The sequence below is a fragment of the Pleurodeles waltl genome, chromosome 7 (genome assembly GCF_031143425.1).
Source record: "Pleurodeles waltl isolate 20211129_DDA chromosome 7, aPleWal1.hap1.20221129, whole genome shotgun sequence".
Classification (NCBI taxonomy): Eukaryota; Metazoa; Chordata; class Amphibia; order Caudata; family Salamandridae; genus Pleurodeles; species Pleurodeles waltl.
In genome coordinates this window covers 1,021,274,583-1,021,292,545 of record NC_090446.1, presented here as the reverse complement: position 1 = coordinate 1,021,292,545, position 17,963 = coordinate 1,021,274,583, and the positions used below count along the sequence as shown (strand labels likewise).

General features: G+C 45.9%; 1 protein-coding gene across 1 annotated transcript in view; it reads left to right on the top strand.

Moving 5' to 3' along the window:
• The window catches only part of MAP2K6 (mitogen-activated protein kinase kinase 6), a 460,161-nt gene that overhangs the window by 265,677 nt on the left and 176,521 nt on the right, over nt 1–17,963 (top strand). Inside the window, exon 5 of the mRNA XM_069199837.1 lies at nt 6,395–6,514. Coding sequence (XP_069055938.1) covers nt 6,395–6,514 — 120 coding nt within the window. The remainder of the gene's footprint in view (nt 1–6,394; nt 6,515–17,963) is intronic.

Sequence of the window (17,963 nt, the reverse complement as noted above, 5' to 3'; positions counted from 1 at the left end):
AGTCCCATCTTTTCATTTAGCAAAAGGAAATGCAAGCCCTTTTGGACAAAGGGGCTGTTGAGAGGATGCCAGTGCCAGAACTAGGATGTGGTTGTTATTCCGGCTACCTTCAAGTGCCCAAGAGAGATGGAAGCCTGCTGCCTGTCTTAGACCTGAGCCCTCTTAATGCCTTCCTTTGGAAGGAGCAATTCAGAATGCTCACCCTAGGCCTACCTGTTATCCACACTCGATCCTTGGGAAAGGACGGTGGCGTTGGACCTGCAGGGCAGCTATTTACATATTCCCATCCTGCCGCTCTACTGACACTATTTGCGTTTTTTAGTGGGACATGAGCATTTTCAGTTTGAGGTGCTCCCCTTTGGTTTCATCAGTGCCCCTCGGGTGTTCACAAAACTGATGGTGGTAGTGACAGTACACCTTCAGAGGTCAGGGGTACCAGTCTTCCCCTACCTTGATGAGTGGTTGCTGAAGGTGGGCTCGTCCCAGGCAGTCATCAACCACCTCCAGACTATGGAAGTCCTCCTGTCATCCCTGGGGTTCTCTATTAGTGTGCTGGAGTTACACCTGACTCTTTTTCAAACACTTCCTTTCATCAGAGCCACTTGACATGATTCGGTTTTGTTCCTTTCCCCTGTGAAAGATAGTCCAAGACATTGAGGCTATGATCGTGATCTTTCAGTCCCGGTTCTGGATTTTTGACTTTAAGGCTACTAGGGATGATGGCCTCTTGCATCCTGCTGGTAAAGCATGACAGGTGGTATATGCAGTTTATGCAATGGGATCTGAAGTCCCATTGGGCTAAACATTAAGGGAACCTCTCAGGCCATATTCAGATTTTGGAAAAGACTGCAAAAGATCTGCAGTGCTGGGTGCTCAGCAAAGTCTGAGGTAGAAGCAGACCCCTCTTTCTACCCGACCCAGTGCTTCCAGTCATGACAGATGTATCGCTTCTGGGTTGAGGCAACAGTCTGGGAGAGTTAGAGATCAGAGACCTCCGGTCTCCGGCAGAGTCCCAGTTTCACTCATTCTGCTGAAGATGAAGGTCATCACTTGGAACTCAAAGCCTTTGTTCATCAAGGGGAGGCTGGCTTAGGTTCTCACTGACAACACCACCATCGTGAGGTATCGCAACAAGTAAAGCGTAGTGGGTATCAGACTTTGCAAGGATACGTTGCATCTTTGGAAATGGCTGTACCACCAGGTAATTGTCCTGCTAGCGAACCACCTGCCAGGCTTCTTGAAAGCCAGGGCATTCAAACTCAGCTGTTGATGCTTAGCGGATCACAAGTGGTAGTTGCACCTGGAAGTGTCACAAGGCCCCTTCTACGAATGTGAAGAATCTTTGCTCGATCTGTTCGCCATCGCCAAGAACGCACAATTTCAGCACTTCTGCGCATTGGAGTTTCCAAGGTGTTGCTCGCTCAGAGATGCATTCTGGCTTCAGTGGATCTCGGGATTCCTGTGTGCCTTTCACCGATACCACTCTTGCCCTGAGTTATCAAGAAGATTAGGACCGACAAGGTCATCCTATTGGCTCCAGATTAGGCATGGGAGAGTATAGTATCCAGAACTCCTGGATTTCAACATATGTCCTCCTTTCAGGCTGCCCCTCCAAAATGACCTACTGTTGCAACAACAAGATTGGGTTCTGCACCTAGGCCTTTGCTTTCTCCATATTCGTGAATGGAGATAGAGTTGCAACAGCTGAACACCTTCGACCTTCTCCCGCCGATAGTTGATGTCATCTTGGCAGCCAAGAGTTGCTTGATGAAAACTGTATATACCTGTCGCTGGTAAAAAGTTGTGGTTTGGTGTGGCACATGCCACATTGACCTCTTCAGGCTAAGTTATCCGACGTTCAGTTGTTTTTGTCTCTTGTCTTGCACGGGTTTGCTTTGGGCAGGGTTAAGGGCTATCATTAGGTTATTTCGGCCTTCTTACTTTTGCCTGATCAAACTTCATTTTTTCCGTAACCAGATGGGATGCATTTTTTAAATAGCTTCAACACATGTTTCTGCCTCCCTCACATTGTAATTCCCTAATCCCTAATCGGACTTTAATCTAGTCTTTAATCATTTGATGTGCACTGCAGTTGAGGTGCTTCACAGCTGTCCATTATCGCTCCTTACCAGATGGTGTTCCTCTTTGCCATCATCTCGGCATGGCGTGTGGTTGAGCTTCAGACCCTGTGTCAGTCCCCCATTCACTACCTACTTCCCAGAAAAACTGGTTCTGCAGACTCTAGCCTCCTTTCTACCAAAAGTTGTGATGCCATTCTACATCGGTCAGGCTATCTTCCTGCTGGTGTTCTGTAGTCCACCTCCCCCCTCTGAGAACAAGAGGCTCCATCGCTTGAATCCGAAAGAGCTGTCAACTTTTACATTGATTATACCAAAGAACACTGGGTGGATGATCAGCTTTTTGTGGGGATTTCCTTAACACTAAAGGTAAGGCAATACAGAAGACAGCCATTTCCTGCTGGATTGTGCTCTTCATTGAGATATGCTGTGCATTGGCAAAATAGCTTCCAGGAGGGCTGCTACCTCTGCGTTATCACCCAGTCCTTGTCCTAGACAGCTTTCAGGCAGCTATGTGGGCAGCCCTCCATGCATTCATGAAGCACTATTGTCTGGACAGCCAAGTTCGCCGAGAAGGGCACTTTGCGCACTTGGTCCTGCAGGAGTTTCTAGTTTGAGTCCATTCACAGGCCCATTTCCCATAGGTAATTCTTTGATATCTATTCAAAAGGTGAGGAATCTGCTGCTAGAAGAACAAGTTACTTATGTTCAGTAAAGCTCTTTCTAGTAGCGACTTTAGTCGTGGATTCCTCCACAAATGTCCCATCCTCTGAGTTATATGATTGGACTCTTCTCATTATTAATATCCCAAATCTAGGAATCTGCACACTGGCCTATCAGTCTGCATTTGGGGCTTCACCTCTGGGGGCGGTGAGAACTGATGCCAGCGCGCAGGAGTTGGGCTTACATAGGCCCCACATGTTACTTTCATAGCGAAACAACCTCAGAGCAGAGTCACATAGCACCACCTTCTGGCGCGCAAAGGTACTACAGAAACGTTTCCAGATTCAGTGTGACGCCTGTGGAATATTCAGAATGTCAGTAATCTGTGTTTATATAAGAGTCTCTCCCAGAAAGAGTGTTACCGAATGTAGGTAATGTGTTCAGCTACAGCACACCGTTCTAAAAATGCTCGAAGGTTGTTCTTTCCTACAGGTATTGTTACCATGCTAGTCAATAATACTCATGTAGCGTATGTCTCCAGAGTTTTATCATTGCAGCCTCTGGTTTATCATGTGATGGCGTGTTGAGGTGATCTCTGAATTTTTTTATTTTTTTTTGGAGGGGGACATTAGGTCCAGAGTGGTGCTACATTGTTGAACTAGGTTAATGCCGGTTAGGAAGGAATTGTGAGAAATGTGTGCGCTATCATCATCCTTTCCTTGGCGGAAGTAGAATAGGAAAATTGAATAATATGCCAAAATTAGTTAACAGTGCTGTACTTAAGGAATTCCTCGGTGAAGGTCTTTTGTCCACTGGGTGGCTGTTATAGGATCGAAGAGGGGGATTTGGATCGCCTTACACCCAATACGTGTTTTTTGTTTTGTTTTGTTAAAGTATATTGTTTGTTATCCGATGGACAACTAGACATTAAGGGCCATATGTACGAATGCTTTTTCCCATAGACATAGAATGGGTAAAATCCTTTGGTACATCTGGCCCTAAATTCGGTAAGCAGTGGAAAAGTTCTGGCACTCTGGTGATCACAGCCAGTCAGGAAGGCAGATATGAATCTCTGTACATTTGGAAAATATGTCAAAGCCTCCAACTGGCCAAAAGTCTTTACTTAAAATCTAGACTAGGATTGACAGGGGAAATCCTCTGCCATCCCCCAGGTAAAGCCTTTCTTCCAATTGGAGAACACCACTTGGATGTGGAAACAGGAGCAGGCACTGTGGAGCTCTTGAAAGTGAGACTATGAATCCTCAAACAGCCTTCTTTGCATTTTTCCCCCACAGCTGAAGAATACTGTATTCCCGAGAGTTTAGGAGGGGCAGCAACATGAGGGAGGAGATCACATCTACCACATAATTGTAAGAGGCCAGACATAGGGGACATGAACTGGAACCATTCATCTCAGCTGTTCAAATCCCTGACCTAAGCAGTTTGCTAACCTCTCGTCCCATAATGAATGACCCTTTGGCCCCACCTGCGTCACCTGGTGCTCCCTGGTATTTCTGCGTCTGTGATGCTTCTCCCTCTGACTCAATTTGTGGCTCTGTTATGCAGCTTCTCAACATATCTGTTCCCTTCGGGGGACCTACTCCTAGCTCTTTGCTCCCTTGGCCCCTGATACTATAAAAACATTATTAATGGCCTGCCCCTGAATGTACAGTCTGAAACCCTGGGGCACCTCACGCTCCACCAAATCTCTAGCAACAGTCTGAACCCATCAAGCCAGTCCCACTAAACTCCACATACAAAACCTTAATTTTTCTCCGTGCATCACCTCTGTACAGCTTGCAGTCTAAACCACTGTCTTGGTGTGTTTGCTGCAAGGGAGACTTGCTGGAGGTGAGCATTTTCTACAGAAAGTTTGCCTGGTGATGCCGTTTGTTTGTGTCTGTATGTGCATGCCTAAAAAAAATGCGTCTCTGCAGAATGTCTGTTCGCGGGGGGGGGGTGGTGTGTGTGTGTGTATCTTTCTCTGTAAGGAGTCCCTCCCTTCAGAGGATATATGTGTATCCGTCTGCACATATATGTCTGCAGTATGCCTGTGCTGTTTGCACGAGTCTCTACAAAGTGGATGGGTGTTTTTATTTTATTTTTGTTGCAAAGATGTTTGTCTATGCATAGCCTGTGTGTGAATGCCCAAGTGTGCGTCTGCTGAAAGTGTCTGATCTGTGCAGAGGTGTGTCTTTCTAATGTTTCTCTGCAGTGTGTGAGCGACACCAACCTTTTAAACAGTTTGGGGAGTTGTTAATGCAGTAATTGTGACTTCTGGATGTATTCTTTCAGGAGACGGGGGAATCTTCACTATGCTCAGGGATGCATTGTCTGTGATGTACAAGATACTGTTTTTTGTATCACGAGCCAAACATAAGTTGGTAGGTGTGCTGGAAATGGGTAGCATTGATGTGATCTTGAAGTGGAGTCTAACCTGCTTTTTCAATAATCTTGCAGTGAAAGGTAGGTGAGTGATTTGCCAGGTCATTAGGGTCTAGTGTAGATTTTCTTTAGGAGTTGATGGATATGGTTTGTCTTGAAAGCGTCTTGGAAGATAGCTTGAGTGAGGGAGGCATTACCAATAATGAGGTAGGGGTGTGTGCTGTTGACAGAGAGCTTTCTTGAAGGAGGAGGTCTTTGAAGGACTTTGTTGGTGAAATCTTTGAGCGAGAGGTTTTGAAGGATGATCCTTGCGGGATTCTATGAGAAGGGGCCGATGTTAAGAATAGAGGTAGACTTAGTGTTGTCGACGTATTGGCTGATCTGTATTTCTTCACTGAAGAAGTTGTTGATGGTATAATGCTTCTCTGTGGAGTGTGGATAGGAGAGTCCAGCAGGGAGTTTATGTAGTTCTTGATTGTCTTGAAGAGCACCTTGCTTCTATTGTGAGTTCACTGATAGTGTAGGTATAGTACTTTGCTTTAGCTGATAAGATGTGTTGAGTTGTCGAACAAAACCAGATCAGGAGCACATTGCCTTGACACCCCAGCACCCATTTTACTCAAACGCATTCTGGCAAATACAGTCCATGGTAAAGCTTAAACTTTAGTTTTCACAGTGGTTGGTGCAGCCAGTGCTGGGTGTTTCTAGACATAAGTTTATGTTTCAGGATATTTGACTTTCATCAGTAGAGACTAACTCATACAGTTAGGGCTGCTGGAAATGATGACCAACAGTCTTTTCAGTCCACAGTACCACACCTTCAGCTCAGGTGCATCACTCAGAGCTCGCCAGCTTAACAACCTAATTGTAAAAAATAAAAAAACAGGATAGGAGCTTATTGCATGAAATCCCAGCACCCAGTTCACTCAGATGCATTGTGGTAAATGCAGTGTTTGGTAACACTTACTTCCATTAAACAATCTTTTGCTTTCACCATGTTTGGTGCAGCCAGTGCTGCATATCTCTAGACATAAACTCATGTTTCAGGATTGTAGTCCTTCATCAGTAGAGAATAATACATAGTTAGAGGTACTGAAAATGCTGCTCAGCAGCTCATTCAAAGTCAATAGGCACTGGTCTAGCTTACTAGGGGAGAGATAACCAAATTCTTTTCATCCTTTTATAGTATGCATTTGGTTGCATTTTTCTGACACCCTGTTCTTTTTAAGTATCACTGCATCTCAAACTTGTCACTTATCTTTTTGTAGCGCATCCGAGCAACTGTGAACACCCAGGAACAGAAGCGGTTACTGATGGACTTGGACATCTCCATGCGAACAGTGGACTGCGACTTCACAGTTACCTTTTACGGAGCACTGTTTAGAGAGGTACCTCTGTGCTTAATACCACCTTTAACTCCGCTTTTATTCAGTAGCCTCTCTTCGTTTTAATACACTTAAATAAGCTGTACTAGTAAATGCATGAGTTCTTAATGAGAATGCGCTGCATACACAAATGACCTCCATACCAAAATAGATGAGCAGCCAAGGGGATGCCGCAGATCAGAGATGTCAGACAAACTTGCTGAACCAAGTGGCAGTACACCAGCATGGGAAATCCAGGACAATATGAGGAGTGTTAGTATTGCCATTGATGCTATCTGCGGCTAATCAGAGACACGGAGTTCGAAGGGGTGAATCCAAGAAGACAGCTCTACAGCCCTTTAGAGTTAGACTTGCCCTTCCTTACGTCAGTTAAGAGAATGATACTTTCGGTTGAAGTGTTCATCTGAGTGTCTTTTTCTTCAACATTGCTTGTAACAGTGGCCTTGTTCAATGCCATTTGTAGCTGTATATACACATGCTCTCCATACTCCTGCCATCTAGTGTTGGGTCTGGATTGGTGCAAGTTGATTTTCCTCAAAGAAGTGTTTCGAGTCACAGGGTTGAGTGACTCCTCTCGGTGATAGTGCGCATGGGCATTGACTCCATTCTATTTCTGCTGTAAGTGGCACACAAAATTTCCACACACAGACCAACATCTGGTGTGTAATCTCAGCCTCTCTCCCGATGACGCATGTAAATCGCTTCGAACGAAGAAGACGCTTTGGGACCGAAGAGCACGTGGATTGTAAATAGTGCACAGAACCCTGGGCTACACTCCAGACATCTTTGGAGAGTAACACGCACAGGACAGGAGGAGCCCTAGCAGGAGGAGGAGGCTCTTTCCATCCAGGACTGTTCCAACATCTACATTCAATTGGACTTTGAGAGTTATGAGATTACCTCGGCGCAACCTGTGAGTAAAGTGTCTCCTTCTGTCCACCCCAAGACCCTTAAAAGGCCTCTGCTTGAGGTCACTGGTCTGCACTGCCACCAGGCCATGGTCGGAATCGGAAGGATACTTTGGCTGCCCTACCCCCGAAAACAATTGTCAAGACCAATCCATCGTCTTTTGGCTTCGACCTCCTTCTCATCAGACCGAAAGATTGTCTCAATCTCGATTCAAGCTTCGGCTCTGAGCCGAACTCCTTCAGTCTCCACTTCGGTGCCGAGCAAGTTGCACCGCCCAAAATCTTCGGTGCCGAAAAACACAGAACCGAAATCATCGGAACAGGAGGACTCAAGCTGGTCTTCTGCTTTTCCTTCTCCATTGGAACCCACATTGGAAGCTATGGATGCTTGTCAGTCCATATCCAGGAGGGTACAAGGTAACATTGCATCTCCACCTGTACTTTTGAAAAGGAAGATTTCCTTCCAGGAAGCTTTGGACACTCCACCTCAGAAGAACAAAATCAAAGACAAGGCCACTAGTCCACAACAAAGGCCTTTTCCACCACCTCCTTCACCCTTTGCACCTTCCCAGCCTTCTCCTTCCCCTCCTACTCCCTCTCCTTCTCATTCTCCTGCCTCTCCTATTCCGAGAGGTAATCCTTCTCTGGGCTCCCCTTTATCACCTGGAGAGGGTTTAGGTAGGACACCCCATGACACAGACCCTTGGGATGCCTGTGATCCGGATCCTTTCACCTCCAGTGATCCAGGTCTCTATCCTGCACGCCACTCCCCACCAGAGGATACCACTTCATACCATCATGTAGCAGCACGAGCAGCTGCATTTCATAATGTAGAACTGCATAGAGACCCCGTCATACAATACTTCATTTTCGATACCCTTCCACACATAAGGATATTCATTTTCTACTAGTGCTCAATGGTATGCTCTGTCAGGCTGAGTAAATTTTTAAGGAGCCCATCCGTTCTAGAGTTATCACTCCTAGAGTCGATAAAATGTATAAATCTGCTCCTTCTGACCCAGTATGTATGAGGTCTCAGGACCCTCCTGACTCACTTGTCGCTACCACAGCACAAAAGCATGCCAACAGCCAGTCGATTGGGGAGTCTCCTCCTCCTATGAAGGAGACCAAGAAAATTGACGCAGCAGGCAAAAAAGGGTTTCCGCACAGGCAGCCAGTCTTTCGCATGTCGCCAGTTCACAAGCACTAATGGCCAGATATGACAGGGCTCACTGAGACAAAATAGAGGCGCTCCTCCAGGTCTTACCAGATGAGTACTGAAAAAAAGGACAACAAATAGTTGCAGAAGGGCAAACAATCTCAAATAACTCCATTCGCCGTGCCTTAGACGCCGCTGACACAGCTGCACGTGGCATAACCACTAGTGTCTTACTCCGAAGGCAACCTTGGCTGCGCTGTTCAGATTTCAAGCCCAAAGTTCAACAATAGGTCCTTAATTTACCCCTCGATTAGAAGCATCTATTTTGGGCCTGAAGTGGATGCTACCCTTGAGAAGCCTAAAAAGATATAGACACAGCAAAAGTCATGGGTGCCCTTCAGTCTCCCACACAAAGAGGCACTTTTCGTCGACCAAGTTTTAGAGGTTCCTTCAAAACCACTCCATCTGAAACGTCTGCATCCCATTCCAGGTAGTCTCAAACCATTTACTCCAGAGGTTTCTACAGAGACTCCTATAGAGGTAACACCAATAAGGGACAAGGGAAGAGTTCTGCCTCCAGCGGCTCTTCCTCCGCAGCAAAGCAGGGACTACCTCCATCTGCCTCCTGCACATTCAACACCTGTCAGTGGAAGCATTCAACACTTTCACTCACAATGGGTCAACGTCACAACGGACCAATAGGTCCTTTCCAATATCTAACATGGGTATTGTCTAGTGTTTATCACCACTCCCTCCAATATGCCCCCTCGCACTCACAGGCTATCTCAGACCCACCTCACCGTTCTCCAGCAAGACATCCACTGCCTTCTCAAAGGGGGCCTTAGAGCCAGTTTTGCTGCAACATCAAGGGACAGGAGTATACCCCCTATAATTCCTAATCCCCAAAAAGGACGGTTTTCTCAGGCTGATTCTTGACCTCAGACCACTAAACGACTACATCCAGTCAGAACACTTTCACACAGCTACCCTCCAGGATTTTATTCCACTTCTACAGCAGGACGGCTTCATGACAGCTTTTGTATCTGAAGGACGCCTACTTCCATATTCCCGTCCACCCCGCACAGTGAAAAAACCTAAGGTTCGTCATTGTTCCCATGTTTAGATGACTGGCTCATAAAAGCCAGTACCTTAGAAGGAGCCAACATCATACCCAGTTGAAAGTGGACCTCCTTCACATGCTGGGTTTCACTTTCAACTTCCTACCTTCAGCTTCTTCAGGTACAGCTTTTTCTAGGGAATATCCTCAATGCAGAGGTGGGGTGGCATACCCCAACCTAACCTGTATCTAAAGTTTCCAGTCTCTTCTCCCTTATTTTCAGGAGAATCAAACTTACACAGTCAGGACTATCATGAGACTGTTAAGGATGGTAGGATTTCAGACTAGGTATGCATCCCCTAGCAGTGTCTGTCTCATCAGTGGTCTCAGTCACAGGGCCACTTTGAAGGTCTAGTGTTGTTAGATTGCCATACTCAGCGCTTTCTGCAATGATGGAACACCACCAACCTGTTGAAGGGTCGGACTTCCTGTGCCTCAGGTTGATCTGACTACAGATGCATCACTAACAGGTCGGGGTGCTCACCTTCACGACCTCACAGTATAGGGCCTCTGGGACCCCAGTCACCAATCCCTACATATCAATTACCTTGAGTTACAGGCAGTCCTCCTAGCCCTCAAAGCCTTCCTTCATCACCTATCTCATAAGGTTGTATTGATCCAAACAGACAACATGACAGCGATGTATTATCTGCAGAAACCGGGAGGGACATGGTCGTTCCAAGTGTTAAAGCTCTCTCAAATAATATTTAAGTGGGCCATTCACCACCACATTCACCTGGTGGTGGAGTATCTCCCAGGTGTGGACAGCGACTTTGCAGACCTGCTCAGCAGGATGCAGCAACAAGTCCACGAATGGGTCTCCACCCACAAGTCTTTCAGCCATACTCTGCAAGGTGTGGAACTCCTCAATTAGACTTTGTTTTGCCACAGCCGAAAACACAAAATGCCCTAGCTTTGCCTCCAGATACCCACTTCCTCTATCCCAGGGCAATGTTCTATGGATGAATTGGTAAGGGTTATTAACTTAGGCTTTTCCACTTCCCATTCCATTTCTGATTTGGAGGATCAAGCTAACGTACTTCACCATGATTCTTGTAGCTCCCACTTGGGCGCGTCAGCCATGGTTCACCACACTCCCAGACTTATCTGTAGTTACCCACGAGAAGCTCCCCAACAGGTCGGAACTTTTTACTCAAAATCAAAGACAAATCGGATATCCAGACCCCAAGTCTCTAGACCTTGCGATATGGCTCCTGAGGTCATAGAGTTTGGTTACTTAGGATTACCAGCCAAATGTATGGGGATTCTCAGGGAAGCCCGTAGACCCACCACTAGAACCGGTTATGCTGCACAATGGAAACGTTTTGTTTGCTACTAGCAACCCAAATAAATTAACCCCATGAAAGCTACTGTTGAAGTTATTGTTTGTTATTTGCTCCACTTACAGAAAGAAAATTTAGCATACACCTCCATTGTCCTACATCTTGCAGGTATAGCTGCATAACTGCAGAACAGACAATATATGTCTTTGTTCAAAATCCCATTCGTTAAAGCTTTCATGGAAGGCCTTAAACAAGTTATTCTACCTAGGGTTCCCCATGTACCCTCATGGAACCCTAACATTGTGTTCACTAGGCTAATGGATCCACATTTTGAACCACTACATTCAGGTCCTTTACAATACCTTTCTTGGAAGGTAGCATTCTTAGTTGCTATCACATCATTTAGGCATGTCAGTGAGCTCCAGGCATTAACCTTGGAAGATCCTTTCTTCCAGAATCATAGGGATAAGGTAGTCCTTCGTACTTACCCTAAGTTCCTCCCTAAAGTGGTTTCACAAATGCACATAAACTAGTCCATTGAACTACCCTTCTTCTTTCTGCAACCTGACTCTGTTGCAGAAAGACCTCTCCACTCTCTAGATGTTAAAAGGGCACTCATGTTTTAAATTCACAGAACCAAAGAGTTTAGGAAAACTGAACAGCTCTTCGTAGCTTTTTCACTGCCTCACAAAGGCTGTCCAGTATCCAAAACTAGCATAGCTAGATGGATAGTTAGATGTATACAGACTTCTTATGCTAAAGCAAAGAGACCGTTACCTGGTACCCCCAAGTGCGCATTCTACTAGGAAGAAAGGTGCTACCATGGCCTTTCTTAGAAATATCCCTATAGCTGACATTTGTAAGGCAGCTACATGGTCTGCAATACACACATTCACAAAACACTACTGTTTGGATGTGCTAGCACATCAGCAAGCCAATGTAGGTCAAGCTGCTCTACGAACACTTAAGCCAACTGCAACTCCTACAGGTTAGCCACCACTTAAGGACTCCTTTACAGTATATGCAGAGCATGTTTATCTACAGCCATTCATGCAATCAAACAGAAAAAGTTGCTTGCCCAGTAAGCATCCTTTTGTGGCATAAAGTGCTGTAGATTCACATGCACCTTCCCTCCTCCCCGGACACCAATGGCCATTGGAGTTACATTATATTTGTATATATTTGCACATATGTAATTACATTTCATGGACATATCTTTCTCTATATTTTTCTTCCACTCCATTCTCACCTGCCTGCGAGAAAATAATCTAATAAAGGAGTTGATGCCCATGTGTACTATCACAGAGAGGAGGAATCACTCAATCCTCGAAAAACTTCTTTGAAGAAAAACAACTTGCACCACTCCAGACCCAACACTAAATGGCTGCAGCGTGCTAAGCGTGCTAAAAGTATCGGACTAAGTGCCACGAACAGATGCTTACTGGGTAAGCAACATTTTCCTTTTGGGCCTGTCTTAAATGTATTTCTTTTCTCTGGCTTTTATTACACATCTCTTGCATTCAAGAAAGTTCTGATAAAGGCTACTGCAGTCATGGAACTAACGAATATGAATGCTGCAATGGGGGTGCTTCTATGAAAATATCTTTCCCCATGCATCTGTTAATGGTCATGAGCATATGGTGCAGTGCTGAAGTTGTGTGTGACCTCCACTGTCCCTCCCCATTTACTAATTGTAGCATTCTCTTTTGTGTTTCTGGTTCTCCTGCATTGTATCTTTTATTGATTAATGTGCTTCAGTTATCCCCCATCATTAACAAATCTAAACAAAGCAACAACCCTTTTGAATATGCTAATAATCAAATAATTCTGTTAATCCAGTGGCAGATACATTGGGTTTCACTTATTGAAAACTGCCGCTCCCCATCCTGGGCAACATAGCTCAGATTTCAGCTTGTCATGTTTTAGGGAGTTTGCTCAGAGCCCTACTGTTCCACTTCTGCAATCCACTTAATATCTTTCTTCAAATTATTTTTCATTGAAGTTTCCTCACATACACTCCTGTAGCCTTTCTTCCTGACCAGTTTTGTTTCCCTTGCTCACTGTGCCACTGGATTCAAGCTAGCCAGGTTGATGAAGGGAGATACCCTGGAACCGGTCCAAGGATACTTGTTTCCGGTCCAGGGAGGACCTGGCCTGACAGTTCGGGCTGGACTGTTCCCATGGGGAACAGGGTTAAGACTGATTTGCATATGGCTGGGTCCAAACTGGTGTGGCATGGTGAGCCAAGGAACGATGGATTCATCCCAGATCTGGGACTGGGGGTGAGTGTTTGAAAAGTTTCAACACTCCGTCCATCAACCTTTTGTGTTGCTAAAGTTACCCTAAGTGGGAAGTGTATGCCCAGAGGTGGGTCCCTTGCTCACTGTGCTACTGGATTCAAGCTAGCCTGGCTGATGAAGGGTGATACCCTGAAATCGGTCCCAAGATGCTTGTTTCCAGTCCAGGGAGGACCTGGCATGGCATGTCAGGCTGGACTGTTCCCATGGGGAAGAGGGTTAAGACTGATTTCTATATGACTGGGTCCAAACTGGGGTGGCATGGTGAGCAAAAGAACGATGGATTAAACCCAGATCTGTGACTGGGGGTGAGTGTTTGCATTGTTCAACACTCTGTCCATCACCCTTTTGTGTTGCTAAAGATGCCCTAAGTGGGATGGGTATGCCCACATATGGGTCCCTTGCTCACTGTGCCACTGGATTCAAGCTAGCCTGGCTGATGAAGAGTGATACCCTGAAACGGGTCCTAGGATGCTTGTTTCCGGTCCAGGGAGGCCCTGGCCTGGCAGCTCGGGATAGACAGTTCCCATGAGGAACAGGGTCAATACTGATTTGCATATGGCTGGGTCCAAACTGGGATAGCATGGTGAGCAAAAGAACGATAGATTAAACCCAGATCTGTGACTGGGGAGTGGGGGCTTTGAAAAGTTTCAATACTCCGTCCATCATCCCTTTGTCTTGCTACAGTTTTGTTTCAAAGCACTGATCCTGAGACATTTGTGTACCTTCATGGGATATAACCTACCAACTGTTTTGAAATTCCTCCCATAGAATTTCTATATTGCCTCCATTCATACCTCAAGGCTATTGACTACAAAATTTGCCAGCCTTTTTGCCTTGATGACTTTAAAAGGCAGGTGGCTCATGGTTTGAGGGAAGCCCTCCTCTAAGGATGTCCCCTCTTCATTGATAGAATCTGTAAATTGCTTCAAACACCCTCTAAAAAATCATTTGAAGAATTAAATCACGCTTATTAAAAATTTGCCTTTTTCAAAAATTAACCTCTGTACAGGATCTTGTCTCATATTCCTAGGGTATGCTTAGTATAGCAGCTACAAAATCTGAAAAATGCTGCAAGTCTTCTTCAGATAAGTTAGATCAGTTTCCATCAAAAGTGACATATTTGTCAGTCTGTAGAGTTGAAATCCTTTACATTTAAACCCTTTTTGAAACTTCGTCTACTACAATCCCGTTGATGTCTTGCAGTTATCCATGCTCGTGTGACACCTCCAACCTGTTCAGCATTTGCACTGTGAATTACTGTTGGCCATCTCAATCACCAGATGTATTTTTGAGGGCAAGATCGTGGATGACAGAACCGCCAATAACCCTTCCAGAGAAACATCATCAAACAGAGAGAAAACAGATGGAATCTACCAAACTGGTCACCACTAATGATGTCACATTGGCCCTTTTTTATATTCAGATAAGCACATGTGCGCACACAAATGCACAAACACAAGTCACTTAGTAAGTTGAGCCTGGAGCCACCTTTGTAGATTCTGGAAATAGAAGAAAACGTTGGTGGTGCCTCCCTAAATTTGAGAACTCCTATTGCCTTGGCCAGTTCTTAGTCTGTTTTCTTTCACAAGACCGGCATGATGACAGGCAGTGGCGGTTTCTGAATAAGTGTGTCGGGGCTCCGCCCTCCTCACATTTACAGTAAAAACGTGACAAACATAGAAATGCAAAATCTGTTTAATATACGCTTGTAAATTGCTTAGGGGCATTGTCTGTCCCACTTGCTGTATTATTGCTGCGATTGTCGATAATAGTAGAGGGGACACGTGACTCACGCTCTTTCACAGCGTTTCTCCAAGTCTTAGTATTTGCTGGGCTGACAGTCTCACAGCCCTGAGGCCTGTGAGGTCATCAGCTTAGCAAAGACTGAGCATCGAGGCTTAGCCTCCACCCCCTGATGACGTGGAGATAAAGTTAGCCACGGGCATTTCATATGCAAGCCCTGTAGCTCTAAGCCTCCACGTCAATCAGGGTCTGAAAAGTATTGTCACCCCACCTGTTCCCAACTTGGCACATGGTGGGGTGGGAACCACACCCTGTGACGAGATGGAAATGGGTGTGGTAGACTGGCTTCAGACTGGAAGGCAAGAAATCGAGTCTGCGCAGACTTAAGTCAACTTGTGGTGTGAGTGAGAAACACTGCTTCGCGTACATAATTTGGAGCAGGATGCCTTTTAGCTCCGGTGTGCGGCTCAGTGTTCAGACACATGGCTGGAGATTTACTGCACTGCGGAGTCGGCAGTGTCCTTGTATATAGCACTGTCTGTCTGTCTGTCTGTCTGTCTGTCTGTCTGTCTGTCTGTCTGTCTGTCTGTCTGTGTCGTGTCTGTGAAGGAATCGACAGATCGGGAACTGCGGTAGAGTAAGGTAAAAAGAAAAGTGACACCTGCCGGGCCCAGGCCCATTTTGTTTGTTGTAATTGGGACAGTTTCAGGGTCTGGTTCTGCTGTTGGCATAGAGCAGCTGAGTGAAAGCGCTGCACAGAGACAACCCTAATGAATGTTTCCTGCTTCCTTCATATGAGGCACAAATTTGGGCTCTCAGTCATATTTCTAAAACGTCCTGACATCCATCTTAGTTCTCAGGTATATAAATATGTTTTTTTAATCTTACGAGCATGGAGGAGCCACCCAAGAGGCAGAGCAGCTGCACTGGCAGCAGGTTTGGTGTAATACAGCCCGGTCTAAGACTGCAGGGGTCAGGGAGATGTGCCCAGACTAGCAAGGCTAACAGACAGGCCGTCCTGCTCTGGTTAAATTCTGATGCACAGACACAGGAGGGAAAAGGATGTGTGCCTCATCTTGGCCCAGCTGCCTGGAGTGTGAAGCGAGATGCCCAGCTGGGGTTCGTTCCAGCGAAGTCTGTGAAGGGGAGATGTTGGCAGTGCCAGAGACAGAACAGGCCCTCTGTCACAGGGAGCTCTGATGATGATAAGGAGCTCAGCTCGGACACTGGGAGATTTCACTGGGCAGTGCTGAGAACCCCATGTGGAGATGGAAAGAAGGAAAGAGTGGCTCCAGGGGATGTTACACACACATCATAGAATGGTTCCCTTTAGCAGAATGTATGCAGATTACAAAAGCTCTGGGTGCCACACTTGGCACTGGTCACTAGCCTCTCCACCATCACTGTGGCTATATTACTGACTGTTCAAAACTGTTCCATGCTGCTTAAACACATGCACATCCACTGATACATGCACAAGCACACACATCTGTGTAACACATGGGATCTGTGTTTAATATGAGACAAAACAAAAACTACAAGTACCGGAATGCAAACAAAACAATAGCTAGGATTGAATGTGCAACATGGAGGAGCTTGAGATCCCTGGCACTGGCAACTCTGGCAATTTATAAGATACTTTTGTCCCATTCAAGCCTCCGCTAACATTGCTGGAATGATGGTCTGAAGTTAATTCCAAAGGTTTGATGTGGCATAATAATTTGTTTGAACCAACTCTGTGCCTGCCATGAAATGGGTGTGATCTTAAACTGGCAGTAAAAAGAAATTAGCTTGGCGGTAAAAACATATTAACTTGTATTAAACAAAGTTAAAGAACTTGAAAGGGATGGCAAGGACCCTTCACATTCCCCTTCACTGGAGGGACTATTTTGTTTTTGCGGTGCCCCATGTTTCTCTTTGTTCTTTAGTACTTTCTTTTCCTCGAATTTCCCATGGGTTGCCTCTCTCCACTTCTCTTGCTGCGTCTCCCCCCTTTCACGTCTCATTCATTTTCCATGAAGTTACTTTCTATCTCATGTCTTTTCTGTCCTTTCCCATGTCCCTTAACTCGCTCCCAGTACCTAATGAACAAACACACTTCTCGCTCATATGTCCCTCACCAGGTTGTCCCCTGTATCTCACTCTCCTGTATCACTTCTTAAGTCCGGTCCTATATCCTGTCACTCTTCCTCCCCTGCCAGGCCTATTTCTCTCACATCCCTCTCTCCTTCATCTCTCACGTACGTCATGTGCACAAGGAGTCGGTAGCACTTAGAGGGGCAGCACACTGGAGGCAGTGACCCCATCAGGGCAGTATTGAGACAGAGTGCAAGGAGCATGAAGAAGGAGAGTGCTGAACCCACATACCCTGCTTGTGGGTTATGCTGCAGTGCTCCCCTCCTCTGAGGTCAGGGGGTTAGAGGGTAGGTGCCAAATTCACAGCATCTTTAACCCTGTCACTCTCTTTGCCCCAAGTCCACCCCCTTCATTCCACTCTTGGTGGACCTGCATTGAGGTAATCTATCTGGTAGTGCTGACCAGGTCATGTTCCTGTCCTGTTGCACCCAGGGGTGGACGAGTTTAGGGTGGACTTGGAGCATAATAGAGCATACAAGAGGGAGACAGAAGCTACTGCTAGTAAAGCTGTAAACCTGCTGACAGAGTTAGGGGAACCAAGTGGGGGGGTTTGGGGTTGGTTGACTGGCTTCACACATCATCTTTGAGTTTCCTGCTGTTCTCTGTTAATCCAGTATTTTTTCTGCCCGCTGTAGTTCCTTTGGTGTCTTGCCTGTCGCCCTCTGGCCACACCTATGGTGTGCTTTTGTTCTCTGTTGCGCTTTGTCCCCTCTGCCTTTCACCTTTTTACTCTATTTCATGGTGTTTTCCTTACACACTGGACATTTGGTGATGCCATTTAAATGTGACATTGACATTATTTTAAT